The sequence below is a fragment of the Prunus mume genome, linkage group LG6 (assembly GCF_029339155.1).
Source record: "Prunus mume cultivar Tortuosa linkage group LG6, ASM2933915v1, whole genome shotgun sequence".
Classification (NCBI taxonomy): Eukaryota; Viridiplantae; Streptophyta; class Magnoliopsida; order Rosales; family Rosaceae; genus Prunus; species Prunus mume.
The window spans coordinates 9,089,625-9,109,499 of record NC_142703.1 but is presented as its reverse complement, the minus strand read 5'-3'; the positions used below and the strand labels follow the sequence as shown (position 1 = coordinate 9,109,499).

Below are 19,875 nucleotides of genomic sequence, written 5' to 3'. Positions count from 1 at the left end.
TTTTGTAACTTCCAGTCCCAGAAAAAAAACTGTGTGCTTTGTTGGGTTGTCATACGGTTATTAGGTTGTTGAGCTTTGTTCAGAGCTTTGGCCTCTTTGCATGTTTTGCTGCACCTGCACCTGCAGATTTGGATTTTGGGTGTGGAAAAAATGAGGCATACCTCATGAGTCTGCAATTCATTGACACTTGTTTGAACGTACTCACATGCAAAATGTGTTGTGAACAACAAGTATCAACGGTTAGAAATTACTCACACCTGTATAGCGCAACAAAATTCTACATAACATATAATGTTACTAAGAATCAATATTAATGATATTTGCTAGATATTGCTATTTGTGCCTCACAAATATTACTCCTCTTATTGTTGCACCACTTTTAAGTCTTGAATTTTACCATTTCAAGATCATGAAGTAATGTAGTTTCATAATTCAATTTTAAAGGATTACCAAAAAAGCAAATAGTCAAGATGAATTAAAACTAAAAAAATCAAAGAATAAAATATAAGAAACATTTTCTTTGGGTCAAAGAAAATAAAAATAAAAAACATTAAAAACAAAAAATATAACATTAAAAAGCACACCCAAAGCTCCTTGTTTTACTTTGCTTTGAAGTCTTTTTTTTTCCTCTGTCCGCGCGGCTTATCCCAACGTCCGTCAATAAGTGGGGCCCAAGCACAGTCCAGCACTCGAGAGCATCCAATATAGCCGTTGCCGAAGATGGCTAATCGTACGTCGACACGCGTAAAATTGATCCCTAAAGTCTCACACGTAACCCAATGTGTTGTTTGACCGCCCGACTCTCTCATTTTCTATCTTGCGCCGTGGAAACACTGTTAGTTCGGTGCCTGACACCGCATGGGGGCCACCGACCCTAGCACCGTTGACTTCACCCCTCTCTAATTGGCGTAATCAGCTCACTTCCAATTAATTAATACATATTAAATAAAACACAATTTAATTATTTAATACCTAATTATAGTTTTTTTTTCTTTCTTTCTTTTTATGAACTTTTACATACCTAATTATGATGAATCGTGAAAACGTTTTGATATTATAACGAATGTATCTTATATAATTATTATTCAGTTTAATATGTTTCATATATGCCATGCAAATTTTTCTTATTAATAATGATTAATGTTTTATAATATTGCAATCATGCATATTTGTCATAATTAACGGTGATCATAATGTAATTATTATGATCAAAATTTTAAGCGATATGTTGATAGTGTACCGTAATTAGTTATAAGAAAATGTTAAAATATAATACTTAGGTGGGTGCACCTCTTTGTCCTGTCGTGATTAAGTAATATTCATCACATATGCTACAATCGTGACCATTTATTTACTAAATTACAATTTAAAGATCGTTCATGCCAAAAAAAAAAAATCATATTGGAGATGGTCCGGTCATCCAAATCCTCCTCGTGACAAATATGAAATTCAATATGATTGTTTTTTTTTTTTAAAAAAAAAAAATTTGTAGAAATGATCTCTAAATGATGATTTGGAACGATTTTAATTATGGCACATGTACGGTCAAGAACCATTCATTACCATAACTAAGTGAGATGTTAGTAGTGCACCATAATTAGTTATACTCTCCTCCATATAAGGATAATGTAATTAGGACTCATGCAAATTATTTGACATCATGAGCATCATTTTCAGACTGTCCTCGAGAGATGAATACATGTTCTATTTGTACTTGAAACCCTAACAATAATGATGTGGTTCTTTCTTATTTTGATGGAAACAATTACAATTGCTTTGATAGATATGAGGAAACCAACATTCACAGTCCTTTTTCGGTTTTAAATCCTTTTCCCTTTTAAGGAGGAAGACCATATCTCCCGATGATGAAATTTCAACATAAAATGAAGGGAAGAAAAAGCATAAAATCAAATCTTACTAGAGAAAGAAAAACAAGAAGAGTGGAAATTTACAACAGGAATTACTAAAATTGTATGTTACGTTCTCATTTTAATTTCCCTTTGTTGTACTTTCACTTAACCAAACAATTTTGTCTCTCTACAAACAAAAGTGACAATAATCATCATTATTTGGTGACTAACGCTAATTTGACTACATACTTTAGTCACTAAAAATGCCTTTTTTCAGTCACCAAAGTCCCTGAAAAAATGCATTTTTGGTGACTAAAGTCTTTAGTCACCTTAGCATTAGTCACTAAATAACGGTGACTGTTACCACTTTTTTTTTTTTTTTTTTTTCTTATTGTGTCAGTTTTTCTACATGAAAGTGAAATACACAAATATTTTCTTTTTAAATTTAATTTCTACATAGAATCGAAACATAATTATGAGTAATAAAAAGTAGAAAAAGAAAAGGCGCATCAAAGCATGGTTTTTTTCCTTCACAAAGTGCACGGATTCATACTTTACAACGTTTAACTTGGAACAATTCAGATTTTTTCGGAACAAAAGGTTAACTTTACCCAAAATGTACAGCCACGAAACACATCAAATCTTTTGCTTTTTTCCCTTGTTCTTTGTGCTTATCGAGTTTTTTCTTCTCTTTTTTTTCATAGGAGCACTGATATTGTTCTCCACAGTTCTGTTTTACCTTCGGTTGATATGGATTATGGGAGTTTCACGATCCTCTTTTTCTCACTGCTTAGAAAGGAACTAAAATGACGGTTGAATTTTCCTCCTTCAGCAAGGCAATAGTCTAATTGGTTGCAAGAGACGAACATATATCTATGGTTAACTGACTCAACCCACGTATACGTGGGATTGAATTTTTAAGACTATCTTTAAGGAATCACAAAAGCTTCTTTATTACCCTTTTCTTCTTTGTTCTTCCCTTCTCCCTCACACTTCTGTAACATAATGATTTCATCAACCCCCCCCAAGCTAACATGTTTTCAGGTTAGTGTTTGCACGAGCAAAACCCACATTAATGAGAGACAGAAAAGACTATTTTTTATTTTTTTTTAAATGTTTGTGGATGGAAGCAAAGCACAAAATGGTCCTCATTGGAAGGAACCCTGTTCATAAAGATAACATTAATTCACTTTGTCCTCCTCCTAGACATTCTGTCCCAGTGTCACAGTATCCATCTGTCTCTTTAATTTGATTGAAGAATATTTTCCCAAGCTCCAAGTGCTCCGGCTTTATTTTGTTCTCTTATTGCAAATACTTTCTCAGGGGGAAATGAAAGGATCAGAGCTTGAGCTCAGCTTCACAAGCTTTTGTGGCACATGGATTTAACACTTTTAACCTTTTTTAATGGGCTTACAGGATAAAGTTAAAAAAAGGCAAAGAGTGTCTTGGGATCTGGTAAGACTGCACGGCTATCATTAGAACGGCAAAGGCAAAAACATTATCTTTGGTTGTCTAGAGAGCTCTTCCTTCATATATTCACGACAAAAGCTTATCTATTCTCGTTTTATTGTCGTCATGTTTCTATCTCTCTTCTCATATCACATATCAAAAGCGATATAGAAAACGAGACAATGAAACAGAGATGTGGAAGTGTTTCTCCATATTCTTGTGCATCTCCAATTTGTCCGTAGATGGAGTAGCCCTGAATTATTTTTTACATTTGTGGTATTTTTTGAGCGGAAAGTGCGTGCGTCTCTTCACAGTAAAGCTTGTCTAGCTTCGTTTGAGCTAAGAAGTTTGGATGCAATCTGCTAGCCTAGCATTTGCTGCTGCCCAGCCGTGTTTGATTTATTTGGTACTTGGAAATATACTGCGGGATGCAGTTTTTGCTCCCCCTACGATTGAGCATTAAAACCACGAAGGAAAAAGCCTCTCTTACCAGTCACGAGCAATGTACATATGCCATTTGGATTTTGTCCCAAATTTTCTGACCTAAATCACACATATCATTACTCAAAAAAATATTTCACACAGATCAATTTATTGAGGCCCAAAACAAAACCCACAAATTAGAAACAAAAGAAAGCAAGGGGGTCCAAGGTCATCACATAGTTCAGGCCTGTTATTAACCTATAATGGGCTCTGTTTGTTTGAACTCCTGAGGGATTCAGTGTTACCACAAATTTATTTTCAACAGTTGAAAATGTTGATAAAGCAAGTGAAAGTCGCCAATAATCCTGGTTTATAAAATGCAATCAAAAGCGAAAATAGGGAATGAGAATTCATGACAACTTTTGTAGTTACAAATTTCGTAGTTGTAGAAGATTCACTCAAGTAATAAAATCCCTGGATCCTAACAGATCAGTCCAAAAAAAATTCTAACTGTACGCCAACAAAGACTATTGTTTCCTTCCCCTTCCTTTCTTGGTTGGCTGTGCATCCATCTGGTCTTTCCCGGTAACTTCTGCAGGATCCGCTGTGCATGAGAAAAAAATAAAGAAAGAAAGAATTGAGTTCTAGTTAGAATAATTAGTAAAACACACATTAAGGTCAAACTGGAAGCTATACATAACACTACAGCACCATAACAGATGCTCCAAAGGGGGGTCCATAGGGAGACCCAAATAGCAGCTTAAGAAAGGCAATGCTGCTTCAACCATTGTGTCATTCCAGAACATTAATTCTCTAGACTCCATGAACAAAATAACTTCTCCATTACATTTCACATGGCATTTGAAACAAGCTTTTTAGCTTCTCCAAAGGTCCTACGTGTTAGTGAAAGGTGCCTACCCCTTGAAGGACCTTTCGTAAAAGGCCACTCAAGTTCAAACACATAGCAAGTAATCTAACTTCTTAATCTTTGGTATATTGGATTGGGCCCTACAGTTGTAGGACCAAGTGAAAAGGGCACATAGCAAGTAATCTAACTGGATTTAAACTTAATATGAATACAAAATGAAATACTTCATCAATGTTCCAGAAGAAATATTAAAAAGTTTAAGATTAGGCTTGGATAAAGATAATACCTTCTGGACCCCTGGACATCAAAGTGAAGAATACATTGTTAAGTTTTTCCATCTTCTTTGCATCCTGTGCCTGATCTGTTTTAAATTTCAGACACTGCAAAATGCAAAAAGGATCAATCACATGAGTAAAACAGGCAAATGTTGATGATGATATCAATGATATGGAACAGTTTTCTTGTATCTAAAACTTCAGTTTACATCAAACACCCAAGTTTCTAGAAAGCCACAAAAAGATGCTTTAATCCAGGTTTCCAAATACAACTACAGGGCATATGGGGATTTTTATATAGTCTGTGTTCTACATAGCATTCCATATTCCGAAAATGCACAAAGAAAAATGCAATCATGTCAAATTCAGCCAGATGCCTCATCTGACTAATTGCACCAGCTCTCCGTGATTAGGATTTCTCCACCCAAAAAAGTAGAGTAAAAAAAATGGGAAGACAGAAGAAAAAGGAAACACATTGCTTTATGCAACTAAAAGCACTATCACCATGACAAATCCCCAGATTCCAAGTAATGGCATTCTCAGATTCAATTTGGGAACAATTTGGCATGAACAAATGCATACTTTTTATTATATTCGATGAAGTTTTCCTATTTAGGTCGGTTCGAGTATCATTTCATGTGCTCAACAGTGAAGAAAACACAAGACAACAGTTTGGAATGGATTAGGTGACATTAACAGATTTGTGTAATCGAAAAAAACAGAGGTGAAGGAATTTAGCATCTAAGTCAAAGAAAGGGGTGACAAGTGTACTCCTGCCACATCGGTACCCAAAGAAAAAAAAAGTCTCAACAATTTTAATAAAAAAGCCACCAGAATATGATATATTTACATTATTGATCAAAATATAACATTATAAGAAATAAGTCCACAGGTTCTCTTAATCTGTCACTAGAAAGAGCATTAACAGTACAAAACTGAGAATACTTAACATGACAGGCTACTTGTTTCCTATACCTTTCTGAACTGCGGTAATTCAACTCAATTTTTAACAAACGAAAGTTGATTGAAGTTCCTACACAATGAATAGGGTTACACAGAAGTACTAAATTAATATTTTGCTCATGAAGTGAAATCAATAATAATCTCAGCTCAGCCAGCTCTGATTCCCCTGATAAGTTAATACACAGTAGTAAAAGGAAATAAATTAGTACCTCTTTATTATCAGTGACTTTGAGAACCAATTTCCCATCGCAATGCCTGTACTTCATCACATATCGCGTCTACATCAACAAAATAGATCCATCAGAATGATTAGAAATCGTTAAATCCCAGTCAAATAAATAAATAAATAATTCAGACCAATTAATCCTTTGTTTGGAAGGTATTTAAAACAATTAATTCTTTGTTGCGACAACATAAGAACACAAAATCAACCAGACTATTGAAGATTAGGATTTTCATGCACTGGAAGACTGGAACCAAGAAAGAAAACAAATCATCCTGTCCACTAGTACACTGTGCCTAATGACATTTTTTGCTTGCTCTTGCTTGTAGAGAGCGCTTGATATTTAAAAACTATGCAATTCTACTCCTTTTTCTTTGATTTTCTGGGAAGACAAACATAAAATATGAAAAAGAAAGTTACGTACAGATTCGGGATCGGCACGGAAAAGCTGTACGGATCGGTCGACGAATTCATCCCAGGAAGTTATATAAACCATTGTTAGGGTTTAGGGTAAAAAGCTGCGTTTTCAGAGAGAATGAGGAGAAATTCAAGGAGTAGAAAGAATAAAACAGAATTTTGGGGAAGGGGTTTTTAAATGCGTTCAGTGCAGGGCAAGGTCGGTTTAGTGTTTATTTACGATTGGGCCTTGGGTTTCACTGAAAGTCGGGTTGGCTATTCGGGCCTTGGCGAGGTCGGTTATAGCATCAAACGTTCACGAGCGTCGTAATAGGATCAGTCGTTCACGTGGACGTTAATTGTTCATGTGCTTCGAAATAGCATCAGGCATTCACATGTGTTGAAAATCACAATAATAATTCTCGTACAATAATTTTATTATGAAAAACAAAATTAGTGCATGATAACTATTTTAAAGTATCAATAACAGATTGAATTGAAAAACAAAAATAATATTACTAACTCATAATAGTATATAAACTTAAAAAATAGGTAATAGTTTAGGGAGTTCTATATATCTAACCCTAAACAAAAGAACAATTTTACTAATGTTAGTCTTTGGCAATAATTTGTCTGATTTGTAAACTCAAATATGAAGGCACCCCAAACAAAAACAAAAAACGAAAACGTCACAACACTAGGAGTAGAAGAAGAAGCAAAACATTATTAGATGCAAGCATAAGAGGGTTCTTGCCAAAAAAGGTGCAAGGCACTTGCTGGTAATACAAATAAAAATAGTGATTAATATTGTTTAATGGCCCTCATTTATGCTTTTCCCTTTCAAACTATTTGTGTCTTTCAAAAAAATATTTTCATCCATTTTGTCTACGAAGCTCTATATGCTGTAAAGAAGCGTGACTTGAGCACATTCAAATCTTGATTTTACAGTAGTCACTTGGTCCTCAATTGTTTTAGAGTTGAGAGTAACTTGGCTGCAATCAAGTTTAATATGGAGTATATTCGCTTTTATAAGTTATATTCCACAACATAGAAGAATAATACCCCGAGTTCATTGTTGATTACATATATAACATTGGACAAATAAGAAATAAGTTATTATTTTGTGGTTCCCTCAAATTGCCTGCAGTATTGGAAGGGAAGGAATATAAATGTCTTACTGAAAAACAGAAGCAAAGTAGCAAATCTTGTTTAAAATGACGATTTTTAAGCTGTTGCGACGATTTTTGTTCTCTAGCGGCGGTTTACATATCTTTCGTGACGAAAATATGGTACCAAATTTGTAAAACGTCTTTAGCAGCGAATAAAACCGTCGCTAGGCGCAGCACAAAACAGTTTTAGCTGCTAGAAAGAAAACCGTCGCTAAAACTCGAGAGGAAAATTAAATTCGCCTCCCCCACTCTTATAACGAAATCTTCTTTACGAATCAGGAACCCAACCGTTTAATGAATTTTACATTTCCAAATTTATTATTCAATAACTTGACCATACTCTTGTCTACAACCCCATCAAATACTCGAATCCTCTCCCAATCACTATTTTTGCCTAACCTTGCCTAAGCTTTTGATAAGAATATGACACGTAATTAGAATCACATCCTATGGCTCAAATCACTTTTACATTATCTGCAGCATATAATGTCGTTGTGTTGAGCTACTGGCAGTTTGCCGTCACCGGCTACTGGGACTTCTGGTTCACAAGTCCAGCCTTCAGTTTTGTCTTCCTGACTGTTGCCCAGTGGGCTATAGTTATGGGCAATCCTTTTGCTGTGACACAGATCTCAGGATGTTTTCAGGTTCCCTTCAATTCTTTCACATACCTTTAAACATAAAAACTAAAAACTAAAAACAAAAAACAAATCAATAGTTTCTTAAATCCCCAATCACCCTTCAGACCAAAAAAAAAAAAAAAAAAATCCCCAATCACCCATTTACCACAATTTAGAATTATCTTCTAATGCTGCATTTGTATTACCTTGTGTTAGATATTGCAGGCCTACCCTACATACGCTTACTCTGAGTGAACACTTCTTTCTCAAAAAAAGCACCAGTCCTTTCACCATGAAAAATCCCCAGATTCCAAGTAATAGCATTCTCAAATTCAATTTGGGCACAATTTGGTATGAAAGGGTCCTTCACTGGCTATTGTATTATGTTCAAAGAAGTTTTCTTATATAAAATAGTTTGAATATCACTCGATGTGCTAAACAGTGAAAACACGACAGTTTGAAATGGATTAGGCGACTAACAGATTTTTGTAACCTAAAAAACAGGGGCGAAGGAACTTAGCATCCAAGTCAAACAAAGGGTTGATAAGTGTATTTCTGCACACAGGTAGGTTCCCAAAGAAAAAAAAATGTCCCAACAATTTTGATAGAAAATATTAACACTTAATAAGCTACATACCAAAAAGATCCAATTTGATTATTATCCAATAAAGGGTACAAACAAAGAAAAATTGATGCATGCCAACAGAGTGCTCATCAAACTCAACCGCACAACTGTTATGACAGTAGAAAATGGAACATGTAAACCAAAAGAAATTGTGCACCTGAAACCTCACACAAATCCTTGTTCTGTAAGGGAAAGATATATGGAAAATAAAACATCTTAACAACCCCCCCACCCTCCTCTCAAAACAAAAAAAAAGGCCTTACTAAATCCATGCATTTTGCTTCCTCCAGTAACAATTAATTTTTAAACACAAATAGCCATAAAATCATTCCTTCACAAAATTCGCAATAAAAATGATGTGTAAAGCATTTCTTTGCAACATCTCAGTAAGTTAAGTAGCGCGCATGTTGAAAAATCCAAGTAAAATTCATAATCCCACGCCAAACCACAAGTAGTATAAATGGGCAACAGGTTCAATAGAAGATGATAAATTACTTTATTGCTCAAAATATAACATCATAAGAAGGAATCTCGCATGTTCTCTTAATCTGTCACTAGAAAGAGCATCTACGGTATAAAACTGAAAGCACTTAACATTAAAGGCTGCTTGTTTCATATGCCTTTCTAAACTGCGGTAATTCAACTCAATCCTAAGTTTAGTGAAGTTCCTAAACAATGAAAAGGGTAACACAGAAGTACCACATAACTAATAATAATCAATAATAACCTCAGCCAAAGTAAAGTAAAACAAAAGGAAGACAGACGAAAAAGGAATGGCATTCTCAAATTCAATTTGGGAACTATTTGTCATGAAAGGTCAAGGTTTAATGTATATACAATGGAATTCTAAAATTATAACACCAAACATATATATATTTATTTTTCTGAAAGCATACTTGATACTGTTAACAAGCACAACAAGTATAAATGAGCAAAGCATTCGCCGGAATATGATAGAATTACAAAATATAACATTATAACATTATAAAGGTTCACTTAATCTGTCACTAGAAAGCGCATTGACAGTATAAAACTGAGAATACTTAACATTACAGGCTGCATGTTTCCTATGCCTTTCTAAACAAAACTGGTAATTCAACTCAATTTTTGACAAACAAAAGTTTATTGGAGTTCCTAAACAATGAATAGGGTTACACAAAAGTACTAAATTACTGTCTTGTTCATGAAGTTAAATCAATAATAATCTCAGCCATCTAGGATTACCCAGATGAGTTAATACACAGTAGGAAAAGGAAAGTAATTAGTACCAGTGACTTCGAGAACCCATTTCCCATCAGAATTATCATAAATAGTTAAGTAACAGTCAAATAAATAAAATTCAGAGAAATTAATTCTTTGTTTGCAAGGTATTTAAAAGAAGTAAAATTCAAATTTGGATAGAATAATCTGGTTGTTAAAAACATAAGAATACAAAATCAACCAGACAATTGAAGATTAGGGTTTTCATGCATTGGAAGACTGGAGCCAAGAAAGAAACTAAAGCGTCCAGTCCACTAGTCCAGTCCACTGTGCCTAATTCAAAATTTTACTCGCTCTTACTTGTAGAGAGCGTTTGTTGAAAACCTAAGATTTAGAAATAAAAACACACAATTAAGAACTATGCAATGCCACTCGTTTTTCTTTGATTTTCTGGGAAGACAAACAGAAAATAAGAAAAATAAAGAAAGTAACGTACAGATTCTGCGTCTTTCAGATCGGCACGGACAGGCTGTACGGACCGATCGACGAACTCATCCCAGAACCATTGCTTGGTTAAAACTCTGCGTCTTTCAGAGAGAGAGGAGGAGAAATTCGAGGAGTAGAAAGTGTTAAAAAAAAAAAAACAATTGGGCCTGGGTTTTACTTAGGATTGGGCCTCGGGTTGCATCGGAAGTCGGTTAGTTCCCAATAACAACTCTCTTATAAGAATTTCATTTAGAATAAAAATTGATATCTATTTTAGAGTGTTAATAATATATTAAATTTATGTCTATAAAGCAAAAGGCAGAGAATGGTAAAACATTCAAAATATCAAAAAATACCCTTGGTTAATTCAAACATTAAGAATTGAAATTATTAATTAAATGAGGATAATATGGTAAATTTATATTAAAAAAATAAAAATAAAATCATATAATATGTCATACTTTTATGGAATATAACTACTCATGTTATTTTTTCTTAATTTTAAAAATAAAATAAAAAATAAAAAATAAAACCAATTGGCACATGCGTGAGCATGCGCCAAGGGGCTAGTAATATATTAAATTGAAAAGCAAAACTAACCATACTAATAATGCCAATGTCGTCTAGGTGTGTTTGGATGAGGGAAATAAACTTGGGATTTTAACAAAAGTTAGAATTTCTAAATTGGCATGAACCAATTCCCGTATTTGGATAAAAAAAACATAGAAATTTAGAAATTCCGCTTGGGAAAAAAGATGGAATTTGGATATCATAAATCCCAACTTTAAATTCTATCTAAAAGTCGTCATTTCTAAAATCCCAAGAGATATTGAGTTTTTAAAAAAGATAGCTTTATAAATAAAGGTTAAATTCCGTGTTTTAAATCCGTCACTCAAACAAGAAATTTTACAAATTCTATAACATTAATTTCCGTCATTTTAAATTCCGTCATTTATAAAATCCCTTGTATTTTAAAATTTCCTCATCCAAACGCACTTTAATGGAAAATGAATAAATTTTTTTGTCTAAACAATAAAAAATGACATTAACTAGTCTCAAATTTGAACCCTAATGCACCCTAGTAATATGTGTGAGAAAAACTATTCTCCCCCTCTAGTTTAGACTATAGATTGTATAAAACAAAACCATACTAACGAATAACGAATAAACAAAACAGCAAGTTCTGTTGAAAAAAGTCTTAGCATCTTAGTTTTATGTGTATGAAAAACTTCTCTCTCGTATAATTTAGACTATCGTTCATACTAAAAAAACAAAACAAAACAACAAGTCTTCAATGAGTGAGGGTACCCAACCAACCCTCATTGTTATATTAATATTTTTCAAAGATTCTATAATGCTATTAATCCCAAAGATTCTAATCTTCCAGCGTCCACATTCCACCACCTCAACAAGTAAAAGTCAAAAGTAGCTAGCTTGCTATCAGGCATTTAGCTAACTCATTCGCATGAACTCTTGAAGCATTGAACTCCGATCCGAAGGCAGCGAAAAAAGAAAGAAAAAAGAGAAGAAAATGTCACAACCAGAACTACCCAATTCAACAGCAGAAGTGGAAGTAGAAAAACCAGTAGTAGTAGAAGAAGAAGCAGCAGCAAAACAAGGCAAAGGGACGTGGAAGCACGCTGCTTTCCACATGGCCACCACGATTGCCACACCGGCCGCTTATGCTCCCCTGCCTTTTGCTCTCGCTTCTCTCGGTTGGCCTCTCGGTAATTAACTTTTATCATTTTCTAATGCTCCAATTATATCAAATATTATTAGTCATAGTCGAAAAGAGGATTCCTCACTTCTTTCTCTCATTCAAAACCGTGCATGAGACTTTCATCTCGCACGGCTCCAATTAAGTGATTGATTTGCTGTTTTAATTAACTTTTTATAATAGGGGTAAGCAGTTTGGTGGCTGCAACACTAGCCACATGGTATTCTAGCTTTCTCATTGCATCTCTGTGGAATTGGGATGGGAAGAAACATGTCACCTATCGCCACTTAGCACACAGCATTTTTGGTACCACTTGTTCTAACTTTTCATCTTTCAGTTTGCTTTTCTGAGTTTTACTTTACAAATAATTCCATGTTGAATACTTCATTTACACTTATTTTTATGTAATTATCTTGAAGGGTTCTGGGGTTATTGGTCAATTGCATTTTTTCAACAGGTGGCCTCTGTAGGCAATAATATTGCCATTCATATTGCAGCTGGAAGCAGCCTTAAGGTTGGTTCCTCTGACTGAACTCATCAATCTCATATTGCTTTTGGTCTTTGTACGTTGAGACTTGAGAAGGAATTGTATTGTATATGTATTTTGCTATCTTTTGTTGCAGGCTGTTTACAAATATTATGACAAGGATGGTGGCTTAACCCTGCAGCATTTTATTATCTTCTTTGGGGCCTTTGAGCTCTTGCTGTCTCAGCTCCCTGATATTCACTCCTTGAGATGGGTAAATGCCTTGTGCACTTTCAGCACCATTGGCTTTGCTGGCACAACCATTGGTGTCACTATTTATAACGGTAGCCTCCTCATCCTGCACATGTTACTAATCTGTCAAGTTTGGCTTCTGTGAAATTTGAGTTATTTTCTTTCTTCTTGCTTATAGGGAAAAAGATTGACAGGAAATCAGTCAGTTACAGATTGGATGGAAGCTCATCTTCTAAAGCCTTCAGAGCCTTTAATGCTCTTGGGGCAATTGCCTTTTCCTTTGGGGATGCCATGCTTCCAGAGATACAGGTCATTTATACATCTATATATATTTCTTTACCAATTTGAAGTTTGAAACTTCGAGAGTCAATAGTAACCAAGTTGTTAAATTTGGGTCATTTTGTTTTTGATACCAGAATACTGTGAGAGAACCTGCAAAGAAGAACATGTATAAAGGAGTATCAGCAGCATATGCTGTCATTGTGTTGAGCTACTGGCAATTGGCCTTCACTGGCTACTGGGCTTTTGGTTCACAAGTCCAGCCTTACATCTTGTCTTCCCTAACTGTTCCCCAGTGGACTATTGTCATGGCCAATCTTTTTGCTGTTATACAGATCTCAGGATGTTTTCAGGTACCCTTCAGTTCCTTCCCATACTTCAAAAGAAAACAAGAGTCAATAGTTTTTTTAAATCCCTTGGAATTATCTTCTGATGGTGTATTTGTATTTCCTTGTGTTAGATATATTGCAGGCCAACATATGCCTACTTTGATGAAAGACTATTGTCTCGCAAAACTACCAATAACTTCACATCCAGAAACAATCTAATTCGTCTTGTTTTTACGTCCATGTATATGGTTCTCATTACTCTTGTTGCAGCAGCCATGCCTTTCTTTGGGGATTTTGTGTCAATCTGTGGAGCAATTGGGTTCACACCACTGGATTTTGTGTTCCCTGCTCTGGCATATCTAAAAGCTAGAAGACGGGCCCAAAATACCAAAATTTACCTTTCTTTGCTGCTTCTTAACTTTGCCATTGTGGTTTGGTTCTCCAGTGTTGCAGTGTTGGGTTGCATTGGTGCAGTCAAGTTCATTGTGGAAGATGTCAAGACTTACAAATTCTTTCATGATATGTGAGAAACTCTAGTTATATCATATGTAAAGCATATTGGACAAACAATAAACAGATTCATTGTGTTTACTAAATTGCCTCTTGTATTTTAGCACTGATTTTTATTTATTTATTTTTAAAAACTTTCGAAAGATAGCCCTTACATCAAAACAAAAATCTTGAAGAAAAATTGACATTAAATTGAATGCATTTCACATTGGTCAAGAGAACAAAACCATGAACATAACCGGGCGCGCGATGCGAGGAAGACTCAGTGTACTTTTACTTGTGCATGTTTAGATTCAAGCATAAAAGTGTTCTTGCCCTGTCTAAGCAATCAAGGTGCAATGCACTAGCTGATAATGCAAATCAAAATAGTGATTAATATTCCTTAGTGGCCTTATTTCTGTTTTTGGTGTTCACACAATTTGGTTTTCTCTCTCTCTCCCCTTTTCATTCATTTTGTCTAAGAAGCTATATACTGCTAAGAAGCTTGAGCACATTCAAATCTTGACTTTCCAATAGTCACTTGACTCTCAATTGTTCCAGAGTCGAGTAGCTTTGGTGGAATCAAATTTAATGAAAGCTATCCGACTCTAGAAGTTATTTTCACATGATAGAAGAATACTCCTCCCAGTGATTGTTGATCACATATATAACATCAGAGAAATAAGAAATAAATTATTGTTTCGTGGTTCTCTCAATTGCCTGTAGTATTTTAAGGGAAGGAATATGAAAAGCAGAAGCAAATACACTTAAATCCAGCAGAGAATAGGCAATCTCGTTTAAAATGACGATTTTTCAGCTGTTGCGGCGATTTTTATTGTTTAGCAGCGTTTTTCATACTTTCCGTGACGAATTTAGGGTCTCAAATGTGTTAAACGTCTTTAGCGACGAGAAATACCGTCGCTAGCTGTGGCAAATAAAGGATTTAGCAGCTAATAGTTATACCGTCGCTAAAACTAGAAAAGGGAAAAAAATTCACCTCCTCTAACCGTTCAGGGTGTAGTTTTTTTTTCAACAACTTAATTATGTCTACAGATATTACATCAAAATATTTTGAACTACTTCACTCAAGTTCATTTGCGTGAAAATGTCTGCAGATATGTACATTTTTTTGGACAGTCCATTAACCCAATCAATGGAATACAACAACTAAACATAATCATGGTGGGATATTATTCTCGGATCAGTGATCCAATAAAACATCCACAAATAATAAAATGACAATCCAATAACCAAGGGCCTGCGCTGATCTGCCCCATGCTCTTCATATTTTAATGTCACAGACTAGAAGGTGAAAATACTTCCCTCTAGCTGATTTCTATCCAGAAAACATCAATAAACCAAGCCTGCAAATTCATAAAATGAAAGCTTCATTAAGCATAATTACAAAAAGGAGCCACTATTGGAACCCAACTTTTCCATATTCATACAATGATATGCAACTGTTTTGTTGTATCTAAATATTTGAGATTACAAAAAACATACCAAAGCTTGTAGTAAGCCTAAAAAATGTTTCAATCCAGGGTTCCAAAGACAACCACAGGACATATCAGGATTTTATGTAGTGTGTGTTCTGCTTATAAGCAAGCATAGGAGATTTTTCCAACATATTCCTAGAATGCACTAAGAAACTATAATCATGTCAAATTCGGCCAGATGTCTCATTTGACTACTAACACGAACTTTCCGCTATTTGGATTTGTCCACCCAAAAAAAGTAAAGTGAAAGAAATGGAAGACAGAAGAAAAGGAAATACTCCCCAGATTCCAATTTGAGAACTATTCGGCATGAAAAATAGTCCTTCATGTATTTTTATTGTTTTAATCCCATATAAAACAGTTTGAGAATCACTCCCTAAGCTCAACAAAGAAGAAAAAACAAGACATCACAGTTTGAAATGGAATAGGTGAAATTAACAGATTTGTGTAATGTGAAAAACAGAGGCGAAGGATCTTAAGCATCTAAGTCAAACGAAGGGGTGACAAGTGCATTTCTGCCACAACATAGGTAGGTTCCCAAACAAAAAAATAGTTTCAACAACTTGGATGGAAAATATTAACACTTAATGAGCCACATACCAAAAAGAACCAATTTGACTATTTTCTTTTAAAGGGGAACAAACAAAGCAAAATTGATGACCCTGCCTACAGAGTAAACAAGGGGAAATGAATCATGTAAACAAAAAAACGAAAAAACGCGGACCTAACATCTCTCAGAAAACCTTGTTCTGTAAGAAAAAAGAAATATGGAATATAAAACATCTTAACAAAAAAAGCAAAAGATTCACCAGAAAATGATGTAATTACTTTATTGATCAAAATATAACATTATAAGAAAGAAGATCACCACAGGTTCACTTAATCTGTCAGTAGAAGAGCATTAACAGTACAAAACCAAGAATAGTGTTAACATTACAGGCTGCTTGTTTCATATGCCTTTCAAAACTGCGCTAATTCAATTCAATTTTTAACAAAAGAAAGTTGATTGAAGTTCCTAAACGATGAATAGGGTTACACAGACTTACTAAATTACTGTCTTGTTCATGAAGTTAAATCAATAATAATCTCAGCCAGCTAGGGTTACAGAGATGAGTTAATACACAGTTGGAGGAAGAAAGTATTAGTACCTCTTTATTATCAGTGACTTTGAGAACCAATTTCCCATCCACTAGACCATTGAAGATTTAGGGTTTTCATGCACTGGAAAACTGGAACCGTCCAGTCCACTAATCCACTGTGCCTAATTCAAATTTTTGCATAATCATAACAACAAAATTGTTGAAAATATAGCACTGGTATATATGAACAATTTTCAAAATCCATTTTCAAATTCAACTTCATTGAATAAATCTAACAATATGATTGAAGTTTGAAATTTTGATACAAACCCAGTTAGCGACTACACAATCGGAGCCCAGAAAATCTAAACCCTCAAATTGTTGAAATTTAGTCTTACAAATATGATTCGTAAGAATTACCTTAGAATTAACCAGGATTTTTCTACGCGATTAGTGAAATTTTCAATCGCTTCCACAGCACAAACAAACCGTCCGTCGAACAATGGAGCTCGTATCAACCACCATGCAGCGCTGTAGACAACGATACAAGGCCCTCGTTCTGGTTCTGGTTCTGGACGACGATGCCGGTACACGTCGTCGTTTTAAACTTTGGACTTCGGACATTCTCCAAACCATTACATTTCTGAAAAAAAAAAATACAAATTTATAAATAAACACAATCCTAGACATGTATTTATAAAAAAACTTAAGTACTATTTAAACATAGAAACACACTCAAAATTAACCCCAAAGTCAACTTTTTGGGTGTGTTTATAAATGGATTTTAAGTGTGTGTAATGATGGATTTTGAGTGTGTTTATATGTTTAAATAGTGCTTATGTTTTTTTTATAATTTAAGCCCCCATTTTGGGTGTTTTAGTGAAACCTGTAATACCTGTAATACCCTTAGCTTAATCATCAGCATTTCTAGCTTCCAACGTTGTTTTCGTGTGATGAACCAAGTCATGCTCCTATAACTTGATTAACCGTGTTAGCCCAAAGGTTTAGCATGATCTATTACAATATATGAAAATGTGAGAATAAAAGAGAAATCTTAAAGCTGGTTTTGTATAGGATAAAAATAAAACACTTTTGTTTTTTGTAAAAAAACTTGTTTGATTTATGTAAGATATTGGAGAAAACTAAATTTGGTTAGACACAAATTAGTAACAGTGTGCGTTATTGAGACAATCGTGAGAAATTAAACTGTGTTGAAAATAATAAGTTCACTCTGCTAGAGACATCAATATTCAATCGTCTACAACCAAGTTTGTGGTGTTCTTGGTCAATAATCCTATTTTCCAGAAATCCAAGAAACATGCTTCAGAGTCTTAGAAGTTCCACACAAGAGCAATGGCAAATATTGATGCTGATCTTGCTTGGATTCAACAAGTATTGCACGGCTGTATATATTCTTAATTCACCTCCTATATATTGTTTAAATCTATCAGTACAATCTCTCACTTACATTTCTAATTTAGTTTATCACTTAGAATAAAGCATCTTACCAGTTTAAGAAGCTAGTTAGTCAGTTAGGTGCAAGGTCTTTTCGCTTACTCTTTGACAGAAAGCGTCGTGATCAAACTTTATGATGAGAAGCAGGGAAACCCGCCACCTTAAGGCAGGTCGCCATCGAGGTTTCTTCTTTAAGAAAGGTCCAGGACTCAAGATATATCGTGAATATATTGGATTACACGGTTAGCAAGCATGGATTGCACAAGGTGGTGATCGAAGCCTCGGTGGGCATGCATCGGCTAAGGGACTATCCGACAACAGAGTTGTCTAGTATGGACATTCAAAGAATCATGTATCAACTCCTAAAGGGAGTAGCCCCATATCCACAGTAAGGGTGTCATGCACAGGGCATTGACACCCAAAAATGTCTACTTCAACGGCTATGGCATGAAACGATGTTTTAAAGAGTTAGGGTTAGGGATTTTGTATTTGGTCGAATAGATTTGAGGATTTTGCAATACAGTCTGCCGACGATAACTAGTTGGCCTCAATTGCAAGCTATACTCTTTAAATAATATACTATTTCAACCACCCAAAAAAAAAAAAGTATAGCCGCGCGGCTTAAACAATAAATTTTGGTTCAATTTGGAGGTTTTATACAAAAGGCCTCGATGTTATTAGAAGTGGAGCCATAGGACTTTCTATTTTGTTAAATTTTCGATGTAGGACTGTGTGTATTCTTCAACATACAGATACAATAAAACTCTAGGATCAAAGAAGCATTAACTTTTTAAGTTGCCTAGATTACCAAAACAGCTTACTCTACATGAGAACTAATGTTGGGAAAGGAATTAGCAACAACTGGCAGACAATTGTTTATCTGCATGTTTGCCAAAATCTTTATTTTTTTTCTCTCTCTGGGTCCAGCATGATGACTTGATGCCAATAATAAGATGCGGGGAAGCTAAGATAAACAACTAGCACAACATTCCACCAAGTTGAAATATTCTCTAACATCTTGAGGAAACATCGCTCTTTTGCTTAACTTTGACATAATCATAAATCATGGCAAGGCGATGCATATTCCAGTTGGAAATATCAAGAAAATATAGGCAGAACCAATTCAAATATCACACCAAAGAGTGAAATACAATGTCAAGGAATACCAGAAGCATATTTAAGAGTAAGAAAAATACCTGGTAACAAACTAAAACATTGAAAATGATCAATCTCTCCCTGATGTCCGCCAGCACTGTTAAATCAACCAAATATGAAGAAAAACATGGAGTTGGTGAAAAAAAATAATCCAGTAAAATTGATTACTTCTCAAACCTAGACTGAGCATGATCCAAGTCCAAACTCACTTGGCAGATTCAAAATTTCCATCCTCGAACCCTGGGAGGAACAAATCTGACACAGAAACAATGGAAGTCCAAACTTGAGCTTGAAATTATTTCTTTAATGTGTCTTTCAAAAATTTCAAGCAAACAGACTATAGGAAGAAAAAATACTAGGAACACACTGTCTAAGAAGAACTTGGCAAGGCCAATTCTGTGAAAACCGAAGATGATTCCCTAAGACGTCCTTTCAATGTGGACAAGAAAAACTATTTTTATTTTTCTGTTGGGAGCTTAGAAACTTATAGTCATGCCTGATTTAAGCACTTCAGTAAATAATGAACATAAATTATGGTTAAGGACTAAAGTGGTAATCAATATCTGAAAAGCATAGCTAAGTTGTTTTCTTGATGTGTTAATTCAGAATTGATA

The 19,875-nt window shown here is 34.7% G+C and overlaps 2 protein-coding genes and 2 long non-coding RNA genes across 5 annotated transcripts; 1 reads left to right on the top strand and 3 right to left on the bottom strand.

Annotated features, from left to right (window-relative positions):
* Window positions 1–4,069: 4,069 nt before the first annotated feature.
* Window positions 4,070–6,635, bottom strand: LOC103334154 (Signal recognition particle, SRP9/SRP14 subunit). The gene is made up of 4 exons (XM_008237094.3): window positions 6,476–6,635; window positions 6,038–6,106; window positions 4,877–4,970; window positions 4,070–4,326 (listed from the first exon to the last, which is right to left on the bottom strand). Exons 1-4 carry the CDS (start codon window positions 6,545–6,547, stop codon window positions 4,250–4,252), a joined length of 312 nt encoding a protein of 103 aa, XP_008235316.1. The 5' UTR covers window positions 6,548–6,635; the 3' UTR covers window positions 4,070–4,249.
* A 1,271-nt stretch (window positions 6,636–7,906) lies between these two features.
* LOC107881412 (uncharacterized) lies at window positions 7,907–10,672 on the bottom strand. Of its 2 annotated transcripts, none has more exons than XR_016128310.1 (2): window positions 10,555–10,672; window positions 7,907–10,442 (listed from the first exon to the last, which is right to left on the bottom strand). It is a non-coding gene; the product is annotated as an uncharacterized LOC107881412 (long non-coding RNA). The 2 variants fall into 2 exon arrangements; XR_001678027.2 differs by having other exon boundaries at window positions 7,907–9,015.
* Window positions 10,673–11,920: 1,248 nt separating this feature from the next.
* On the top strand, window positions 11,921–14,183 carry LOC103334155 (GABA transporter 1-like). The gene is made up of 7 exons (XM_008237095.3): window positions 11,921–12,271; window positions 12,445–12,567; window positions 12,681–12,775; window positions 12,885–13,071; window positions 13,158–13,288; window positions 13,396–13,611; window positions 13,719–14,183. Exons 1-7 carry the CDS (start codon window positions 12,076–12,078, stop codon window positions 14,112–14,114), a joined length of 1,344 nt encoding a protein of 447 aa, XP_008235317.2. The 5' UTR covers window positions 11,921–12,075; the 3' UTR covers window positions 14,115–14,183.
* An 873-nt stretch (window positions 14,184–15,056) lies between these two features.
* On the bottom strand, window positions 15,057–17,305 carry LOC148916024 (uncharacterized). The gene is made up of 3 exons (XR_016127775.1): window positions 17,072–17,305; window positions 16,721–16,833; window positions 15,057–15,440 (listed from the first exon to the last, which is right to left on the bottom strand). It is a non-coding gene; the product is annotated as an uncharacterized LOC148916024 (long non-coding RNA).
* Window positions 17,306–19,875: the final 2,570 nt, after the last annotated feature.

Coding starts and splice junctions, on each gene's coding strand:
- LOC103334154 (XM_008237094.3), bottom strand. CDS start 6,547: ATGGTTTATATAACTTCCTGGGATGAATTCGTCGACCGATCCGTACAG. Junction 6,107..6,475: donor TCCGTGCCGATCCCGAATCT/GTACGTAACTTT, acceptor TTGTTGATGTAG/ACGCGATATGTGATGAAGTA. Junction 4,327..4,876: donor GATGTCCAGGGGTCCAGAAG/GTATTATCTTTA, acceptor TCTCATGCACAG/CGGATCCTGCAGAAGTTACC.
- LOC103334155 (XM_008237095.3), top strand. CDS start 12,076: ATGTCACAACCAGAACTACCCAATTCAACAGCAGAAGTGGAAGTAGAA. Junction 12,272..12,444: donor TTCTCTCGGTTGGCCTCTCG/GTAATTAACTTT, acceptor TTTTTATAATAG/GGGTAAGCAGTTTGGTGGCT. Junction 13,612..13,718: donor AGATCTCAGGATGTTTTCAG/GTACCCTTCAGT, acceptor TCCTTGTGTTAG/ATATATTGCAGGCCAACATA.